The 16155-nt window shown below is 34.6% G+C and overlaps 1 protein-coding gene across 2 annotated transcripts; it reads left to right on the top strand.

Annotated features, from left to right (window-relative positions):
* Positions 1-436: 436 nt before the first annotated feature.
* Positions 437-8336, top strand: LOC149892622 (uncharacterized). 2 transcript variants are annotated; one of them, XM_090080003.1, is made up of 5 exons: positions 437-489; positions 4150-7170; positions 7428-7493; positions 7755-7811; positions 7968-8336. In XM_090080003.1, exons 2-5 carry the CDS (start codon positions 4179-4181, stop codon positions 8285-8287), a joined length of 3435 nt encoding a protein of 1144 aa, XP_089936129.1. In that variant the 5' UTR covers positions 437-489; positions 4150-4178; the 3' UTR covers positions 8288-8336. The 2 variants fall into 2 exon arrangements, with proteins under 2 accessions (XP_089936129.1, XP_089936128.1); XM_090080002.1 differs by lacking the exon at positions 437-489 and having other exon boundaries at positions 1813-7170.
* The last annotated feature ends 7819 nt before the right edge of the window (positions 8337-16155 follow it).

Raw genomic sequence — 16155 nt, 5'->3', positions numbered from 1 at the left:
TTAGTTTTCAACTTTTAAACGTTTTAGACTTCTCGTTTAAGGCAGTCGAAAGAAATGAGTCGACTTGCTCTCTCTCTCCCTTTTCGGTTTTGTTTTTGTTTACTTGTTTTTGTTTTTTCTTCGTTTGCCTTCGTTTGCCTTTGTTTGCCTTTGTTTGCTTTTGGAAAAGTTGTCGCCATGCGAGACTTAGTTTTTTTTTGGCTCAATTTGTGATTAAGTGAAGTTCTAGTCTTGAAAGTGTGCAAAGTGTGGGCCAATCTGGTGGCTGGAGTGATGACACGTGAATGCTGGAAATTCCAGACTTTGAGCGGATTCAGCGTACATAGAAAGAAAATGTAACATTCACGTGGGTCTCTCCTAAGCTTGCCATTGGTCGGTCTGCTGGCCTTAAGTACCCCCCCCCCCCCCCTCAACGTCACGTTTGCTCAACTTTCTCGGTCTTTGGCGCCCAAAGAAAGCTCGAGGAAGGATAAAAATGGCGAGGTTTCGGTACTGCGTTTTCTGTTTTTCCTATTTGTTTTTGTTTGTTTGTTTGTTTCGTTTGTTTGTTTATTTATTTAATCGTTTTTTTGTTTGTTTCGTTCGTTTGTTTGTTTGTTTCGTTTGCTTCGTTTGTTTTGTGATGTTTTGTTTTCCCTTCTTGATGGCACAAAACAGAAGCAAACAAGACTTTCGGTTATATTCGGTTATATTCGGTTCAATAAAAGTTTGTTGGTTTCTGCACAACAACAACAACAACAACAAAAGTCCCTCTGTCCCTCAAAAGCAGTTTCTCCTCTGTCCTAAAGAAGAGCCTCTTTGTAATCGATCTTGTCTGAATGCAGCTCTCCTTTTGCCTACAGGTTTTTATTCCAACCCTTTTGTTGTTGTTAGTGCCATGTTGTTGTTATTGTTATACTCTGTAAAAGCAGTTGTTGCTGTTGTACTTGTTTGTTGTTTCTAAAGACACTGTTGTTGCTGCTGTTAGCGCTGTTAGTAATCACCCACTTGGCTTGTATTTTTGTTTCTTGTTTTTGTTTTTTGTTTTATTTATAAACACTCTCTGAGTAAGTGATGCTGTTGCTGTTGTTGTTGTTACAGTTGCAATGAGTGTTTGTTAATGTTCCCCCACTTGGCTTGTTTATAATCTATTTTATTTTATCAACACTCTCTGAGTCAGTGATGGTGTTGCTGTTGCTGTTGTCGTTATTATGCTTGCAATGGGAGTTGTTACTGTTCACCCACTTTGCTTGTTTTGTTTTTGTTTCTTTATTTTATCAACACCCTTTGAGCCAGTGATGCTGTTGCTGTTGTTGTTGTTATAGTTGCAATGAGTGTTGTTAATGTTCACCCACTTTGCTTGTGTTTTTGTTTTTGTTTATCAACACCCTTTGTGTCAGTGATGCTGTTGCTGTTGTTCTTATTACAGTTGCAATGAGTGTTTGTTAATGTTCACCAACTTGGCTTGTTTATAATCTATTTTGTTTTATCAACACTCTCTGAGTCAGTGATGCTGATGCTGTTGTTGTTATTGTGCTTGCAATAAGTGTTGTTAATGTTCACCCACTTTGCTTGTTTTGTTTGTGCTTTTGTTTTTCTTTATCAACACCCTTTGAGTCACTGATGCTGTTGCTGTTGGTGTTATTATAGTTGCAATGAGTGTTAATGTTCACCCACTTTGCTTGCTTTATTTGTTTGTTGCTTTTTTTTTTATCAACACCCTGCGAGTTAGTGATGCTGTTGCTGCTTTTGTCATTTTACTTGTATTTATAGTTGTTACTGTTCAGCCACTTTGCTTGTTTTTTAATCTGTTTTATTTTATCACCACACTCTGAGTCAGTGATGATGTTGCTGATGCTGTTGTTGTTATTTTACTTGCAATGATAGCTGTTACTGTTCAGCCACTTTGCTTGTTTTGTTTGTTTGTTTGTTTGTTTTTTTTATCAATATCCTCTGAGCAAGTGATGCTGTTGCTGTTGTTGTTGTTATAGTTGCAATGAGTGTTTGTTAATGTTCACAAACTTGGCATGTTTATAATCTATTTTATTTTATCAACACTCTCTGAGTCAGTGATGCTGATGCTGTTGTTGTTATTATGCTTGCAATAAGTGTTGTTAATGTTCACCCACTCTGCTTGTTTTGTTTGTGCCTTTGTTTTTGTTTATCAACACCCTTTGAGTCACTGATGCTGTTGCTGTTGGTGTTATTATAGTTGCAATGAGTGTTAATGTTCACCCACTTTGCTTGCTTTGTTTGTTTGTTGCTTTTTTTTTTATCAACACCCTGCGAGTTAGTGATGCTGTTGCTGCTTTTGTCATTTTACTTGTATTTATAGTTGTTACTGTTCAGCCACTTTGCTTGTTTTTTAATCTGTTTTATTTTATCACCACTCTCTGAGTCAGTGATGATGTTGCTGATGCTGTTGTTGTTATTTTACTTGCAATGATAGCTGTTACTGTTCAGCCACTTTGCTTGTTTTGTTTGTTTGTTTGTTTGTTTTTTTTATCAATATCCTCTGAGCAAGTGATGCTGTTGCTGTTGTTGTTGTTTTAGTTGCAATGAGTGTTTGTTAATGTTCCCCCACTTGGCTTGTACTTCTGTTTTCTGTTTTGTTTTGTTTTTGTTTTTTTTGTTGTTTTTTTTCTCAACACTCTCTGAGTAAGTGATGCTGTTGCTGTAGTCGTTGTTATAGTTGCAATGAGTGTTTGTTAATGTTCACAAACTTGGCATGTTTATAATCTATTTTATTTTATCAACACTCTCTGAGTCAGAGATGCTGATGCTGTTGTTGTTATTATGCTTGCAATAAGTGTTGTTAATGTTCCCCCACTCTGCTTGTTTTGTTTGTGCCTTTGTTTTTGTTTATCAACACCCTTTGAGTCACTGATGCTGTTGCTGTTGGTGTTATTATAGTTGCAATGAGTGTTAATGTTCACCCACTTTGCTTGCTTTGTTTGTTTGTTGCTTTTTTTTTTTATCAACACCCTGCGAGTTAGTGATGCTGTTGCTGCTTTTGTCATTTTACTTGTATTTATAGTTGTTACTGTTTAGCCACTTTGCTTGTTTTTTAATCTGTTTTATTTTATCACCACTCTCTGAGTCAGTGATGATGTTGCTGATGCTGTTGTTGTTATTTTACTTGCAATGATAGCTGTTACTGTTCAGCCACTTTGCTTGTTTTTTTTTGTTTTTGTTTTGTTTGTTTGTTTGTTTGTTTTTTTATATATCCTCTGAGTTAGTGATGCTGTTGCTGATGCTGTTGTTGTTATTATGCTTTCAATGAGAGCTGTTACTGTTCACCCACTTTGTTTGTTTATAATCTGTTTTATTTTATCAACACTCTCTGAGTCAGTGATGCTGATGCTGATGCTGTTGTTGTTATTATGCTTGCAGTGAGAGTTGTTACTGTTCACCCACTTTGCTTGCTTATTGTCTATTTTATTTTGTCAACACTCTCTGAGTCAGTGATGCTGATGCTGATGCTGTTGTTGTTATTATGCTTGCAATGAGAGTTGTTACTGTTCACCCAATTTGCTTGTTTTGTTTTTTTATTTGTTTTTTTGTTTGTTTTTGTTTTGCTTGTTTTTTTTTATCAATACCCTCTGAGTCAGTGATGCTGTTGCTGTTGTTGTTGTTGTTATAGTTGCAATGAGTGTTTGTTAATGTTCCCCCACTTGGCTTGTACTTTTGTTTTCTTTTTTGTTATGTCAACACTCTCTGAGTCAGTGATGCTGATGCTGTTGTTATTATGCTTGCAATGAGAGTTGTTACTGTTGTAGTTATGTCTGTCATTTGTCCTTGTTAGCAAGTTCTATTTGCCCTCTCTTGCCTTTTTTCAACACAGTTTCTTTCTTTGAGTCATATGGTTGCGAGATCCTCTCAAACTCCATCTCTTTATTTATTTGTTTCTTTTCTTTTTCTTTTTTTTTTTCTCATTCTCCTTCTCATAATAGCAATCACTGCTGCCACCATGCATGTAATGCTAGTTGCTCTCATTCTTTTTCATTTGCTAGTGGAAACTTTGTTTCTTCTTGTTGCTCTCTTTTCTTTCTTTTTTTCTCTTTTGCAGAGGATTCGAAAAAACACAGCTCTTCCCTGCAGTTGTAAACATTCCAGGATTGGATGCAGGCAGAAGAAAAAAACTCTCACTGACTGGTTTCCTTTTTTTAGCAAAAACCGTTGCAAACAAACACCTGAACATGTCTTCTTCACAAGAAAACAACTCTGTTGTTGCTTCTTCTCCAAACTCTAAAGCAAAAAAAAAGAAAAGAAAGCAGTCACAAGAACAGAGAGACTTAAAGCTCAAAAACAAAGTCAGGGCCGCATTAGTTGCAGCGTGTGGCTCCGTAAACAGGGTTGTACCTTTCTATGGTACCAAGAAGAGGTACGCTGTTAGCTGTCCGATGCCTTTGTGCAAACATTCGTCCACAAGCATTAAAAGACACTTGACTAAAAAAGATCATTCTTGGACTTTGGATGAAGCTTCCATCTTTTACTCTGCAATGGTCAGGAAGTTTCAGCATGCTCGTCTCGAACGCAAGTCCGGCTGTCCAAAACCTTACCCCTGTTTGCAATGTTGGAAGTATTACGACCGACTGGACATACACTTGAAAGAGACTCATTTCTACGATTCCAAGATGATCAAACAAAAGATTGCAGAGGCAAAGCGATACGACAACGAGAAGCTCTATGTCCCTCAATTTATTCGACCTGCCTTCTTTGGTATTAAGCCAGTAGCTGAACAAGCGTCTGCATCAGGCTCTGCATCCTCTGCTCCTGGGCCTTCCTCCTCTTTTTCTTCTCCGGTTCTTTCCTCTGATCCTCTTTTAAGCTTGCCCTCACCAGTTGCTGGTTCGTCCGAGGCTCCTTCTGCAAACCAATGCACCTCTGTAGAAAACAAAGAGCTGAACACCGAATCCGTCCTTGACTCTGATTTCGATTCCTTAGAGCACTTGGTTTCCAGCTCCTATGTCTTGACCGAAGAAAAGAGACTCTTGTTTCAGCTGGACAAAGATGCTTTTCACTTTTATTACCAGTCAGCAGATGAGCTCTTCAGAGACTTTGAAAAGTGGCTTGTGGTAGCCAACAACAACACTTGGTCACAAGCAAAGATCTACAAAAATGCAGTTGTGGAAATATTGACTTGTTGTGACAGCACGTTGACGCTGCACCCAAACGCCCTCACCAATTCCAATGTTTTGGAGGATAGATACTTCTCCTTGCACTTTAAGAAAATTCAGCTCAATTCCAAGCTGAGTGAACTTGACCAAACAAAAGCCATGTCTTGTCACACGTTGTACAACCGCCTCGTCTCCCTTTGTCTCCTGTTTCGTTTCAGTGAAGCCAGAAACGTCTATTTCGGACTTTCTCATGAGGCCATCCGACGTTTGCGCTGCAAGGTGGATGAGTTGCGAAAAGTGCTGAGGCCCTTTCGTTCTTTGAGGAGGAGCCTTGTGAAAAGAAGAAAAAGCATCAACATCATCAATGTCAGTTTGCTGACCGAATATGGCAAGTCTGCATACGTAAGAGACTTAGTGGAATCGATTAGAAAGGCGTCTCTTCCGCTGACTAGAGACAATGCTGTGTCTCTACGAAACCATCTTCTGCTCTCTGTCACTGTAATTAACAGTTTAAGAAAATCTAACATTGCTCTTTTAAACATTAGAGACTACATGGCTGCTGAGAAGAGTGAGTGTGGATATTGCATTGTGCAAGAGCGCTACAAAACAGCATACAAGTACGGAGCCAAAAACATTCTAGTGCCGAACGACTTGAAAGTGTTGATCGATATTTATTTGCTGAGATACAGAGACCTTCTTGTCAACGACTCTCACTACATGGCTGCAGACACCAAGACTGTTTTGGAGTTGAGCGACTGCTACAGGCCCCTTTTTCCTTCGGTGAGAGCCAACAAAGACGAAGGTGTGACACTAGGTGCAACTAGAGTGCCTGTTTACCAGATGGGTTCCTCTGCTATCACCTCTAGCCTGACGTCCTGCTTCAGAAAAAGCCAAGTAAACATTCCCATGAAGCGTCTTACTCCCACTTGCATTCGCGGTTCGATAGCCACTTACTTTGCCAACAACAGCAAAGAAGATCGCGAGCGGTTTGCTACACTCTACATGAAGCACAGCAGACACACAATGGATAGCTTTTATGTGTCCCAGTGGAACGCTGCAGAGGAGTTGCGCTTTGCCCTGGGCATCGGACAGTCCTTCGGAGTCATAGAGTCTTTGACTGTTGAAAAGTCTGAGAGACCACCAAAGGAGGAGAAGGATGTGATGGACTGGCTCCGAACTAATGCAGAGGAGTACGGTTTTCATGATGTTGAGGACATTTTTGAGGAAGATTCAGACTCCGGTTCTGACTCTGAAGAATGTGCTGCTACTTTCGGTTGTACCACAGTGGTTCCATTTTCTCCAGCTGTAGAAAACAATGCTCCTTTAGAGGACAGCAACGAACATGTTGTAGATTTCTTGTGTGAACCTAGCTCAACTCCTGTTTCGTCTGTTCCTTCTGAACAAACAATCGCTGGTCCAGTTCTTGAACTATCCTCTGCTCTTGCACAACTAGTTCCTAATGAACAAGCTGTTTGTATGGATGTAGATCAGACTCTAGCTGTTCCTGTTGGCACAGCTTGTTCTCCTCTTGCATTAACATTATTTCCTGATGAACCGGATTTTATTGAACACCATGCACAACTTTCTCCAGTTTACTTTAGTGAGCAAGTGGTTGCCAAACCTGTTTCTGCTGCTCCTGCTCAACAAGTTGCTTTCAGTCCTTCAAAAGAGGTCTTTTCTGTTCTGCTGGAAACAGTGTCTAATGTTGCTTCACAGCAAGATAATCTTATGGCTGTCACACGTGTTTTCCATGCTCCTCCTGAAGCTGCTCTTCTTGAACCTGCTCTTCTTGAACCTGCTCTTCTTGAACCTGCTCATAAGCAAGTGGTTGCCAAACCTGTTCATGTTGCTCCTTCTCTGCAAGTTGTTTTTAATCCTTCAAAAGAGGTCTTTTCTGTTCCTCTGGCTCCTAATCTTGTTGCTCGTCAGCAAACGATGGCCAAACCCAGTTTGTTTCTTTCAGCTGTTCCAGTCCAACAGGCTGGTACTGTTCTTGAAAAACAGCCCTCACCTGGTGCTGTTCAATCTGTTGGTAGTCTATTTAGCCAAAGTCTTGCTTGTACATCCAGAGGTAAATTCTTTTTGATTTTTGATTTTTATGCAAATCTCAACACGCTTTCAAAAAATAAAAATGCCCAAATTAACTCCTTGCCCTATTGTTATTGTTAAAGCTGTAAAAAAAAAAAAAAAAAAGAAAAACAATAAAAAAAACAAAAAAAAAAACAAAAAAAACAACACAGAAGTGTGTATGTATTTGTTGCAGGACTAATTCTGTGATTGCTTAAATGTTTACACAAGTGAATGATACTAAAACTGATTATGTTTTAGAAGTAAAAGATCCAAGAAGAAAAAAAATCAAGTTGGAAATGCCATCTTTTACTCAAGAACACATCGGTAATGTAAAACCTAATTTATACAAACATATATAAACACAAACCTCTTCTTGCACAATTTCAGATGGTTAACTGTTAATAAAAACTAGCCATCATTGCTAAGTGCACTTTTAGAAAGTTGTGTCTACCCGATTTCTAATGATGAAGTTAGAAACATCACCGTTAGAAATCATGCACAGCTTGTTATTATCTCTAACACTTAGAAACTGTTGATGGTTTTTTTATGAATTAGAAAAATGAACATGGTTTTATTTTATTTCAGGATCAACTCAGCCAAGAACAAAGGAAAACAAAGCAGAAGTTAGCCAATGCCAATTAGGTAATCTTTCAAAAACCAGTTATTGCTATCAGTGCAAACAATAAGGTCAACAAAAAAAACAAATAAAAAAACAAAATTAATCTTGTCATGCTTCAGAACCAAATGAATATTCGATTTAATCTCTTTGTGTTATGACTTGAGTTTGTAAAATTTTAGATGAAATAGTTGAAAAGCTGAATGCTTGCCCTGGCCACAACGAATGGTTCAACACCAGAAGTTTTCCTCGATGTGCAGCTTTAGTGTTGGCATACATCTTGCAAGACGTGTTTACAGATGTAAGCTCAAGTTGCTCGTACAAAGATTACCTTGGCATCTTGGCAAATCATAGCAGTGACAAGCTCATTCATGTCTTGCAAAAGTACTCCTACCGAAGCCATATTAAAGACAAAATTAAAAACATGAAGCTAAAAATTCAAAAAGAGGGTAGTTTAGAAAAGTTTGTTCAATATGGCAATATAGTGAGACCATTTATGTAGTTTAGAAAAGTTTGTTCAGTTTGGCAATAAAGATGGGCCTTTTGTGTAGTTTGTTTTCTCTATGCTTTTGCAAATATATTTATCTGTTTCGCTAAATACATAATAAACAAGAAGTTCTGTTAAACTGTTCTCACATTTCTTATTTAAAGATAGTTCAAACTTTTTTTATCTTTAAAAAAAAAAAAAAGTCGTTTTGTTATTCTGTTAACACTTTTAATAGAGTTGCATTTAGAATTACTTCTGATGTTTTTAAGAGTTTGTTAAAAAGCAAATTAATATTTTCTGTGATGTTAAACTGCATAAGTGAAATTTAAAAAAGGAAAACTGCTCCAACCATTTTTCGGAAAAAGAAATCAAAAAGTTCCTTATTAAAAGATCTAGACATCCATTTCTTCTTCAGCAAAATAGCGAGGCTTTTTTTATGAACTCTTACTCTCTATTTTTTCATATATTTACACAAAGGATTTTATTAAGTTCAATGTAAACATACATAGAAGTATATTATGTTTTTTTTTTTGTTTGTTTTTTTTTTATGGTGTCTAACTTTTGTTTCACTTCTATTTTATTTTACGTTTATCTTGTATTTTATCATGCCTTATTGGTTTTTGCGTTTTGTGATGTCAAGCTGCGTAAGCTAAACTTAAAAGAGGAAAACTACGCTAACTTTTCTTTGAAAAAATATTCAAAAAGTACCTTAAAAGAGAAAGCACACGAATTTAAAAAGTTGTATCTTGCCATCCAATTCTTCTTCTGCAAAGTAGTGAGGCTTTTGCTCTCTAATTTATCTCTATTTACGCAAAGGGTTTTATTTCAATGTAAACACGTATAAAAGAATACTTTGTTAAAAATAATGTTAAAGGAGTTGCGTAAAAAAAACGTCTGAATAAACTTTCTTTACAAAAAAAAACAACTAAGAAACAAGCGCGCCTAAGAAAAACCAGATCGCGATTCACTAAGTCAATAGACGAAAGAAACAAACTTTAAAAAGTCTTTCTAGACAACAAATTCTATTTTTGGCAATGCAGTTTTTGTATTTATGCAACCTATCTTTTGTTTCACTTCTACTTTATTTTACGTTTACCTTGTATTTTGTCTTGCCTTTTTGCGTTTTGTGATGTCAAGCTACATAATCTAAACTTAAAAGAGGAAAACTAGGCTAGTAGAATATTATGTTGTTGGTTTTATATGCAGCCTAACTTTAGTTTCATCTATATTTTGTTTTGCGTTTATCTTATATTTTATCTTGTCTTTTTGAGTTTTGTGTTTTGTGATGTCAAGCTACATAAGCTAAACTTTAAAGACCTTTTTTTTGAAAAACTATTCAAAAACTACCTTTAACAAAGTAGCGAGGCTTTTTATGCACTTTTACTCTCTAACATACCTATATTTGCGCAGAGGATTTTATTTAACTCAATGTAAACATACATAGAAAAATATTGTTACCCGTTTATTTTATGCAGCCTAACTTTAGCTTCATCTGTATTTTATTTTACGTTTATCTTATATTTTATTTTGTCTTTTTGAGTTTTGTGCTTTGTGATGTCAAGCTACATAAGCTAATGTTAAAAGAGGAAAACTACGCTAACCTTTTTTTGAAAAACTATTCAAAAACAACCTTTAACAAAGTAGCGAGGCTTTTTATGCACTTTTACTCTCTAACATACCTATATTTGCGCAGAGGATTTTATATAACTCAATGTAAACATACATAGAAAAATATTGTTACCCGTTTATTTCATGCAGCCTAACTTTAGCTTCATCTACATTTTATTTTACGTTTATCTTATATTTTATTTTGTCTTTTTGAGTTTTGTGTTTTGTGATGTCAAGCTACATAAGCTAATGTTAAAAGAGGAAAGCTACGCTAACCTTTCTTTGAAAAACTGTTCAAAAACTACCTTAGACATAATCTAGATTTAAAAGAGGAAGACTACGCTATTTTTGCTTTGAAAAAACTTTCGAAAACCACCTTAATCGATAGAGATAGCACACGATTTTAAAATGTTGTATCTAGTGATCCACTTCTTTTACACCAAAGTAGCGAGGCTTTCTATGCACTTTTACTCTCTAACATAGCTATTTTTGCGCAAACGATTTTATTTATTTCAATTTAAACATGCCTAGTAGATTATTATGTTGTTGGTTTTTTATGCAGCCTAACTTTAGTTTCATCTATATTTTATTTTGCGTTTATCTTATATTTTATCTTGTCTTTTTGAGTTTTATATTTTGTGATGTCAAGCTACATAAGCTAAACTTTAAAGAGGAAATTTACGCTAACCTGTCTTTGAAAAACTATTCAAAAACTACCTTTAACAAAGTAGCGAGGCTTTTTATGCCTTTTTACTCTCTAGCATACCTATATTTGCGCAGAGGGTTTTATTTAATTCAACTTAAACATACCTGTTAGATTATTATGTTGTTGGTTTTTTATGCAGTCTAACTTAAGCTACATCTATTTTTCATTTTACGTTTGTCTTATATTTTATTTTATCTTTTTGTGTTCTGTGATGTCAAGCTACATAAGCTAATGTTAAAAGAGGAAAGCTACGCTAACCTTTCTTTGAAAAACTATTCGAAATCTATTTTTGAGATAATCTAGATTTAAAAGAGGAACACTACGCTAATTTTGCTTTGAAAAAACTCTCGAAAACTACCTTATTCGATAGAGATAGCACACAAGTTTAAAAAAGTGTATCTAGTCATCCACTTCTTCTACAGCAAAGTAGCGAGGCTTTCTATGCACTTTTACTCTCTAACATTATGCATTTTACTCTCTATTTTTGCGCAAAGGGTTTTATTTAATTCAATTTAAACATGCCTAGTAGATATTTTATGTTGTTGGTTTTTTATGCAGCCTAACTTTAGCTACATCTATTTGTCTTATATTTTATTTTATGTTTTTGTGTTCTGTGATGTCAAGCTACATAAGCTAATGTTAAAAGAGGAAAGCTACGCTAACTTTTCTTTGAAAAACTATTCAAAATCTACCTTTGAGATAATCTAGATTTAAAAGAGGAACACTACGCTAATTTTGCTTTGAAAAAACATTCGAAAACTACCTTATATTTTATCTTGCCTTTGTTAGTTTTGTGTTTTATTATGTCAAGCTTCATAATCTAATCTTAAAAGAGGAAAACTGCGCTAACTTTCCATTGAAAAAGTACTCAAAAAGGACCTAAATCGATATAGATAGCTCACGATTTTAAAAAGTTGCATATAGTCATCTTCTTCAGCAAAGTATCGAGGCTTTTTATGGATTTTTACTGTCTAACTTTCCCATATTTGCGCAAAGGAATTTATTTAGTTCAACTTAAACATGCCTAGTAGATAATTATGTTGTTTGTTTATTATGCAGTGTAAACTTTGTTTCATCTATATTTTACGTTTATCTTATATTTTATTTTGTCTTTTTGAGCTTTGTGTTTTGTGATGTCAAGCTACATAATCTAAACATAAAAGAGGAAAACTACGCTAACCTTTCTTTGAAAAACTATTCAAAATCTACCTTTAACAAAGTTGCGAGGCTTTTAATGCTTTTTTACTAACATACCTATATTTGCGCAAAGGATTTTATATAATTCAATTTAAACATGCCTAGTAGATTATTATGTTGTTAGTTTTTTATGCAGCTTATCTTTAGTTTCATTTATATTATGTTTTAGGTTTATCTTATATTTTATCTTATCTTTTTGAGTTTTGTGTTTTGTGATGCCAAGAATTTTAAGCTAAACTTAAAAGAGGAATGCTACGCTAACCTTTCTTTGAAAATCTATTCATAAACTACCCTAGACAAAAGCTAGATTTAAAAGAGGAAAACTACGCTATTTTTGCTTTGAAAAAACTTTCGAAAACCACCTTAATCGATAGAGATAGCACACAATTTTAAAAAGTTGCATATAGTCATCCACTTCTTCTGCAGCAAAGTAGCGATGCTTTTTATGCACTTTTTCTCACTAGTTTGCTTATATTTACGCAAAGGAATTCATTTAATTCAATCCAAGCATATATAGAAGATTATTATGCTATGATTTTTTTTTTCTTTTATGCAGCCTAACAATTATTTCACCTATATTTTATTTTACGATTAACTTTTATCTTACTTTTCTTTTTTGAGTTTTGTGTTTTGTGATATCAAGCTACATAAACTAAACTTTAAAGAGGAAAACTACGCTAACCTTTCTTTGAAAAACTATTCAAAAACTACCTTTAACAAAGTAGCGAGGCTTTTTCTCTCTAACATACCTATATTTGCGCATAGGATTTTATTTAATTTAATGTAAACATACCTAGTAGATTATTATGTTGTTGGTTTTTTATGCAGTCTAACTTTAGCTTCATCTGTATTTTATTTCACGTTTATCTTATATTTTATTTTGTCTTTTTGAGCTTTGTGTTTTGTGATGTCAAGCTACATAAGCTAAACTTAAAAGAGGAAAGCTACGCTAACCTTTCTTTGAAAAACTATTCAAAATCTACCTTTGAGATAATCTAAATTTAAAAGAGGAACACTGCGCTATTTTTGCTTTGAAAAAACTTTCGAAAACTACCTTATTCGATAGAGACAGCACACAAATTTAAAAGTTTGTATCTAGTCATCCACTTCTTCTACAGCAATGTAGCGAGGCTTTTTATGCACTTTTACTCTCTAACATACCTATATTTGCGCAAAGGATTTTATTTAACTCAATGTAAATATACATAGAAGAGTATTGTTACCCGTTTATTTTATGCAGCCTAACTTTAATTTCATCTATATTTTATATTGCGTTTACCTTATATTTTGTCTTGCCTTTGTTAGTTTTGTGTTTTGTTATGTCAAGCTTCATGATCCAATCTTAAAAGAGGAAAACTGCGCTAACTTCTCATTGAAAAAGTACTCAAAAAGGACCTAAATCGATATAGATAGCTCACGATTTTAAAAAGTTGCATATAGTCATCTTCTTCTTCAGCAAAGTATCGAGGCTTTTTATGGACTTTTAATCTCTTATTTACCCAAATTTGCGCAAAGGACTTTACTTAATTCAACTTAAACATGTCTAGTAGATTATTAAGTTGTTTGTTTTTTATGCAGCCTAACTTTAGTTTCATTTATATTTTATTTTACGTTTATCTGATATTTTATCTTGTCTTTTTGTGTGTTGTTTTGTCAAGCTACATAAGCTAAACTTAAAAGTGGAAAACTACGCTAACCTTTCTTTGAAAATCTATTCAAAAACTGCCTTAGACATAAGGTAGATTTAAAAGAGGAAGACTGCGCTATTTTTGCTTTAAAAAAACTTTCGAAAAATACCTTAATCCATCGAGGTAGTACACGAATTTACAAAGTTGTATCTAGTCATCCACTTCTTCTATAGCAAAGTAGCGAGGCTTTTTATGCACTTTTGAGTTCTAATTTATCTCTGTTTACGCAAATGGTTTTTGTTTATTTCTGTGTAATGATATACAAAAGAGTATTTTGTTAAAGATTATGCTGCAGGAGCTGCGTAAAAAAACTCTGGTGACCTTTCCTTAAGAAAAAAGCAACTGAGAGGCATGTGCGCTTTAGAAAATTCAAATCGCGATTCACCAAATTAAAAGACGAAAAGAACGAACTTTAAAAGCTCTTACTAGACGTTTGTGTTTATGATAGGCAATGCAGTTTTAGATTTTATGCAGCCTAACATTTGTTTCATCTATATCTTATTTTACGTTTATCTTATACTTTATCTTGCCTTTTTGAGTTTAGTATTTTGTGATGTCATGCTAAATAAGCTAAACTTTGCTAATTTTTATTTGAAAAAATATTCAAAAACTACCTGAATTATAAAGCTAGATCTAAAGGAGGAAAACTACGCTAACTTTTCTTTAAAAAAATATTTAAAAACTACCTTAAACATAAGCTATATCCAAAAGAGGAAAACTATGCTAACTTTTCTTTGAAAAAATACTCAAAAACTACCTTAAACATAAGCTAGATCTAAAAGAGGAAAACTACGCTAACTTTTCTTTGAAAAAATACTCAAAAACTACCTTAAACATAAGCTAGATCTAAAAGAGGAAACCTACGCTAACTTTTCTTTGAAAAAATATTCGAAAACTACCTTTAAACATGATTTAGATTTAATAGATGAAAACTACGCTAACATTTCTTTGAAAAAACATTCAAAAACTACCTTTAAACATGATTTAAATTTAAAAAAGGAAAACTACGCTAACATTTCTTTGAAAAAATATTCAAAAAGTACCTTAATCGAAAGAGATAGCACGCGAAATTAAAAAGTTGCATCTAGTCATCCGTTTCTTCTTCATCAAAGTAGCGAGGCGTTTATGCACTTTTTATTCTCTAATTTATCTCTATTTACGCAAATGGCTTTTGTTTATTTCAATGTAAAACTTTTCAAAAGAGTATTTTGTTAAAGATTATGCTGCAGGAGCTGTGTAAGATAACTCTGGTGACCTTTCTTTAAGAAAAAGCAACTAAAGTAGATGTGCGCCTAAGAGAATCCAAATTGCGATTCACTAAATTAAAAGACATATACAACAAACTTTAAAAGTGAAACTATTTTTACAAGCGTATTTGGTAAAGATGAAATGTTCTTATGACATTTTAACGTTACGAAAAGGATTTTCTTCAGTTCAAATATTTATTACAATTTAAAGTGTTAAATAATGTTACAGAAACGACCTAAAACGCCTGTTGTATTAATTTAAACGAACAAAATAGATAAAAAAAAAAGAAAAACTATCATTAAAAAAAAAAAAGAAAAAAAGAAAAGAAATAGAAGTTGAGGAAAAATAAAAATAAGAACTTCTAACAAAGAGCTCTTCTTTTATCTCTCTGATTTTAGATGCTTAATTCCTTGAATGAAAAGTTGAACTGATGACCCACTACTAAGGTTGTTCCTAGCCTTCCGTTCTCAAACTAGGCCATTCTGAGAGGCTGTTTGATTAAGTACCGTTGATAGTAGTATCGCACGTAAGAGACTTCTAAAACTCTGATTATTAATTCCTTGAATGAAGAGATGACTTCATACTCACTAACGAGGTTGTTCTTAGCCATCCGTTCTTAAACTAAGCAAAACAGTGAAGTTGTTTGATTAAGTATCACAGTTTGCTGATTTGCACATGCACCATTGCCGAAACTGTGATGCTTGGTTCCTTGATTGGATTGAAGAAGCTCATCACCATGCTTTTTACAAGCTGTCCGTTGTTATGTTTTGCAATTCAGTGGTTCTGTTTTGCAATTCATTTTCTGTTTGTTTAAGTATCATCGATGGTGGTGTCGTGCATGCAAACTTTCCGAAACTCTGATGCTTGTTTTTCTTGAATGGAGAGATGAGCTTATACTTTAGGTGACTTTTAAAACTGCAGTAATTAGTGCCTCGAATGGAAAAACGAACTCATTCTTTACAGACCAAGGTTGTTCCTGGCCATCCGTTAACATACTAGGCAACAGTACAGCGAAGCTGTTTGTTTTACAAGCTTTTGTCGTTTCGAGAAATCACTACATTAAGCATTCGATGGTGATACACGACTGATGGCCAGGTTCTGATTTTCGAATGAAAAGAAGAGTCGCAATCCGACCACCGGTCGGCTTTCGACGCAAAACAGCTGTACACACTCGTCCAACGTCCAGTGACTAACTGTTGCAACGAGAAAGTTAGCTTTATTTGTCGTGCAGATTGTCCGCTTTGACGTAAAATGCTAGAAATTTGCTGAACGCTCGGTTTGCGCCGCCCAAGAGTCATTCTGTTTCTGCGTTGCCAGCGTCTGTCGGCTAAATACAACTGTAGACTCCGCGCAAGCTTTTTCACCGCAAAAGTTGTACAGAGCCACACCGAAGGCTAAAATCGACTTTAAGGTCGAAGGTTAAAATCGACCCTAGA

The sequence above is a fragment of the Hydra viridissima genome, unplaced genomic scaffold (genome assembly GCF_058129835.1).
Source record: "Hydra viridissima isolate aposymbiotic clone 2 unplaced genomic scaffold, HvirCarnegie_v1 scaffold_2, whole genome shotgun sequence".
NCBI lineage: Eukaryota > Metazoa > Cnidaria > Hydrozoa > Anthoathecata > Hydridae > Hydra > Hydra viridissima.
The sequence above is the reverse complement of the archived record's forward strand: the minus strand, read 5'-3'. Positions and strand labels throughout refer to the sequence as shown.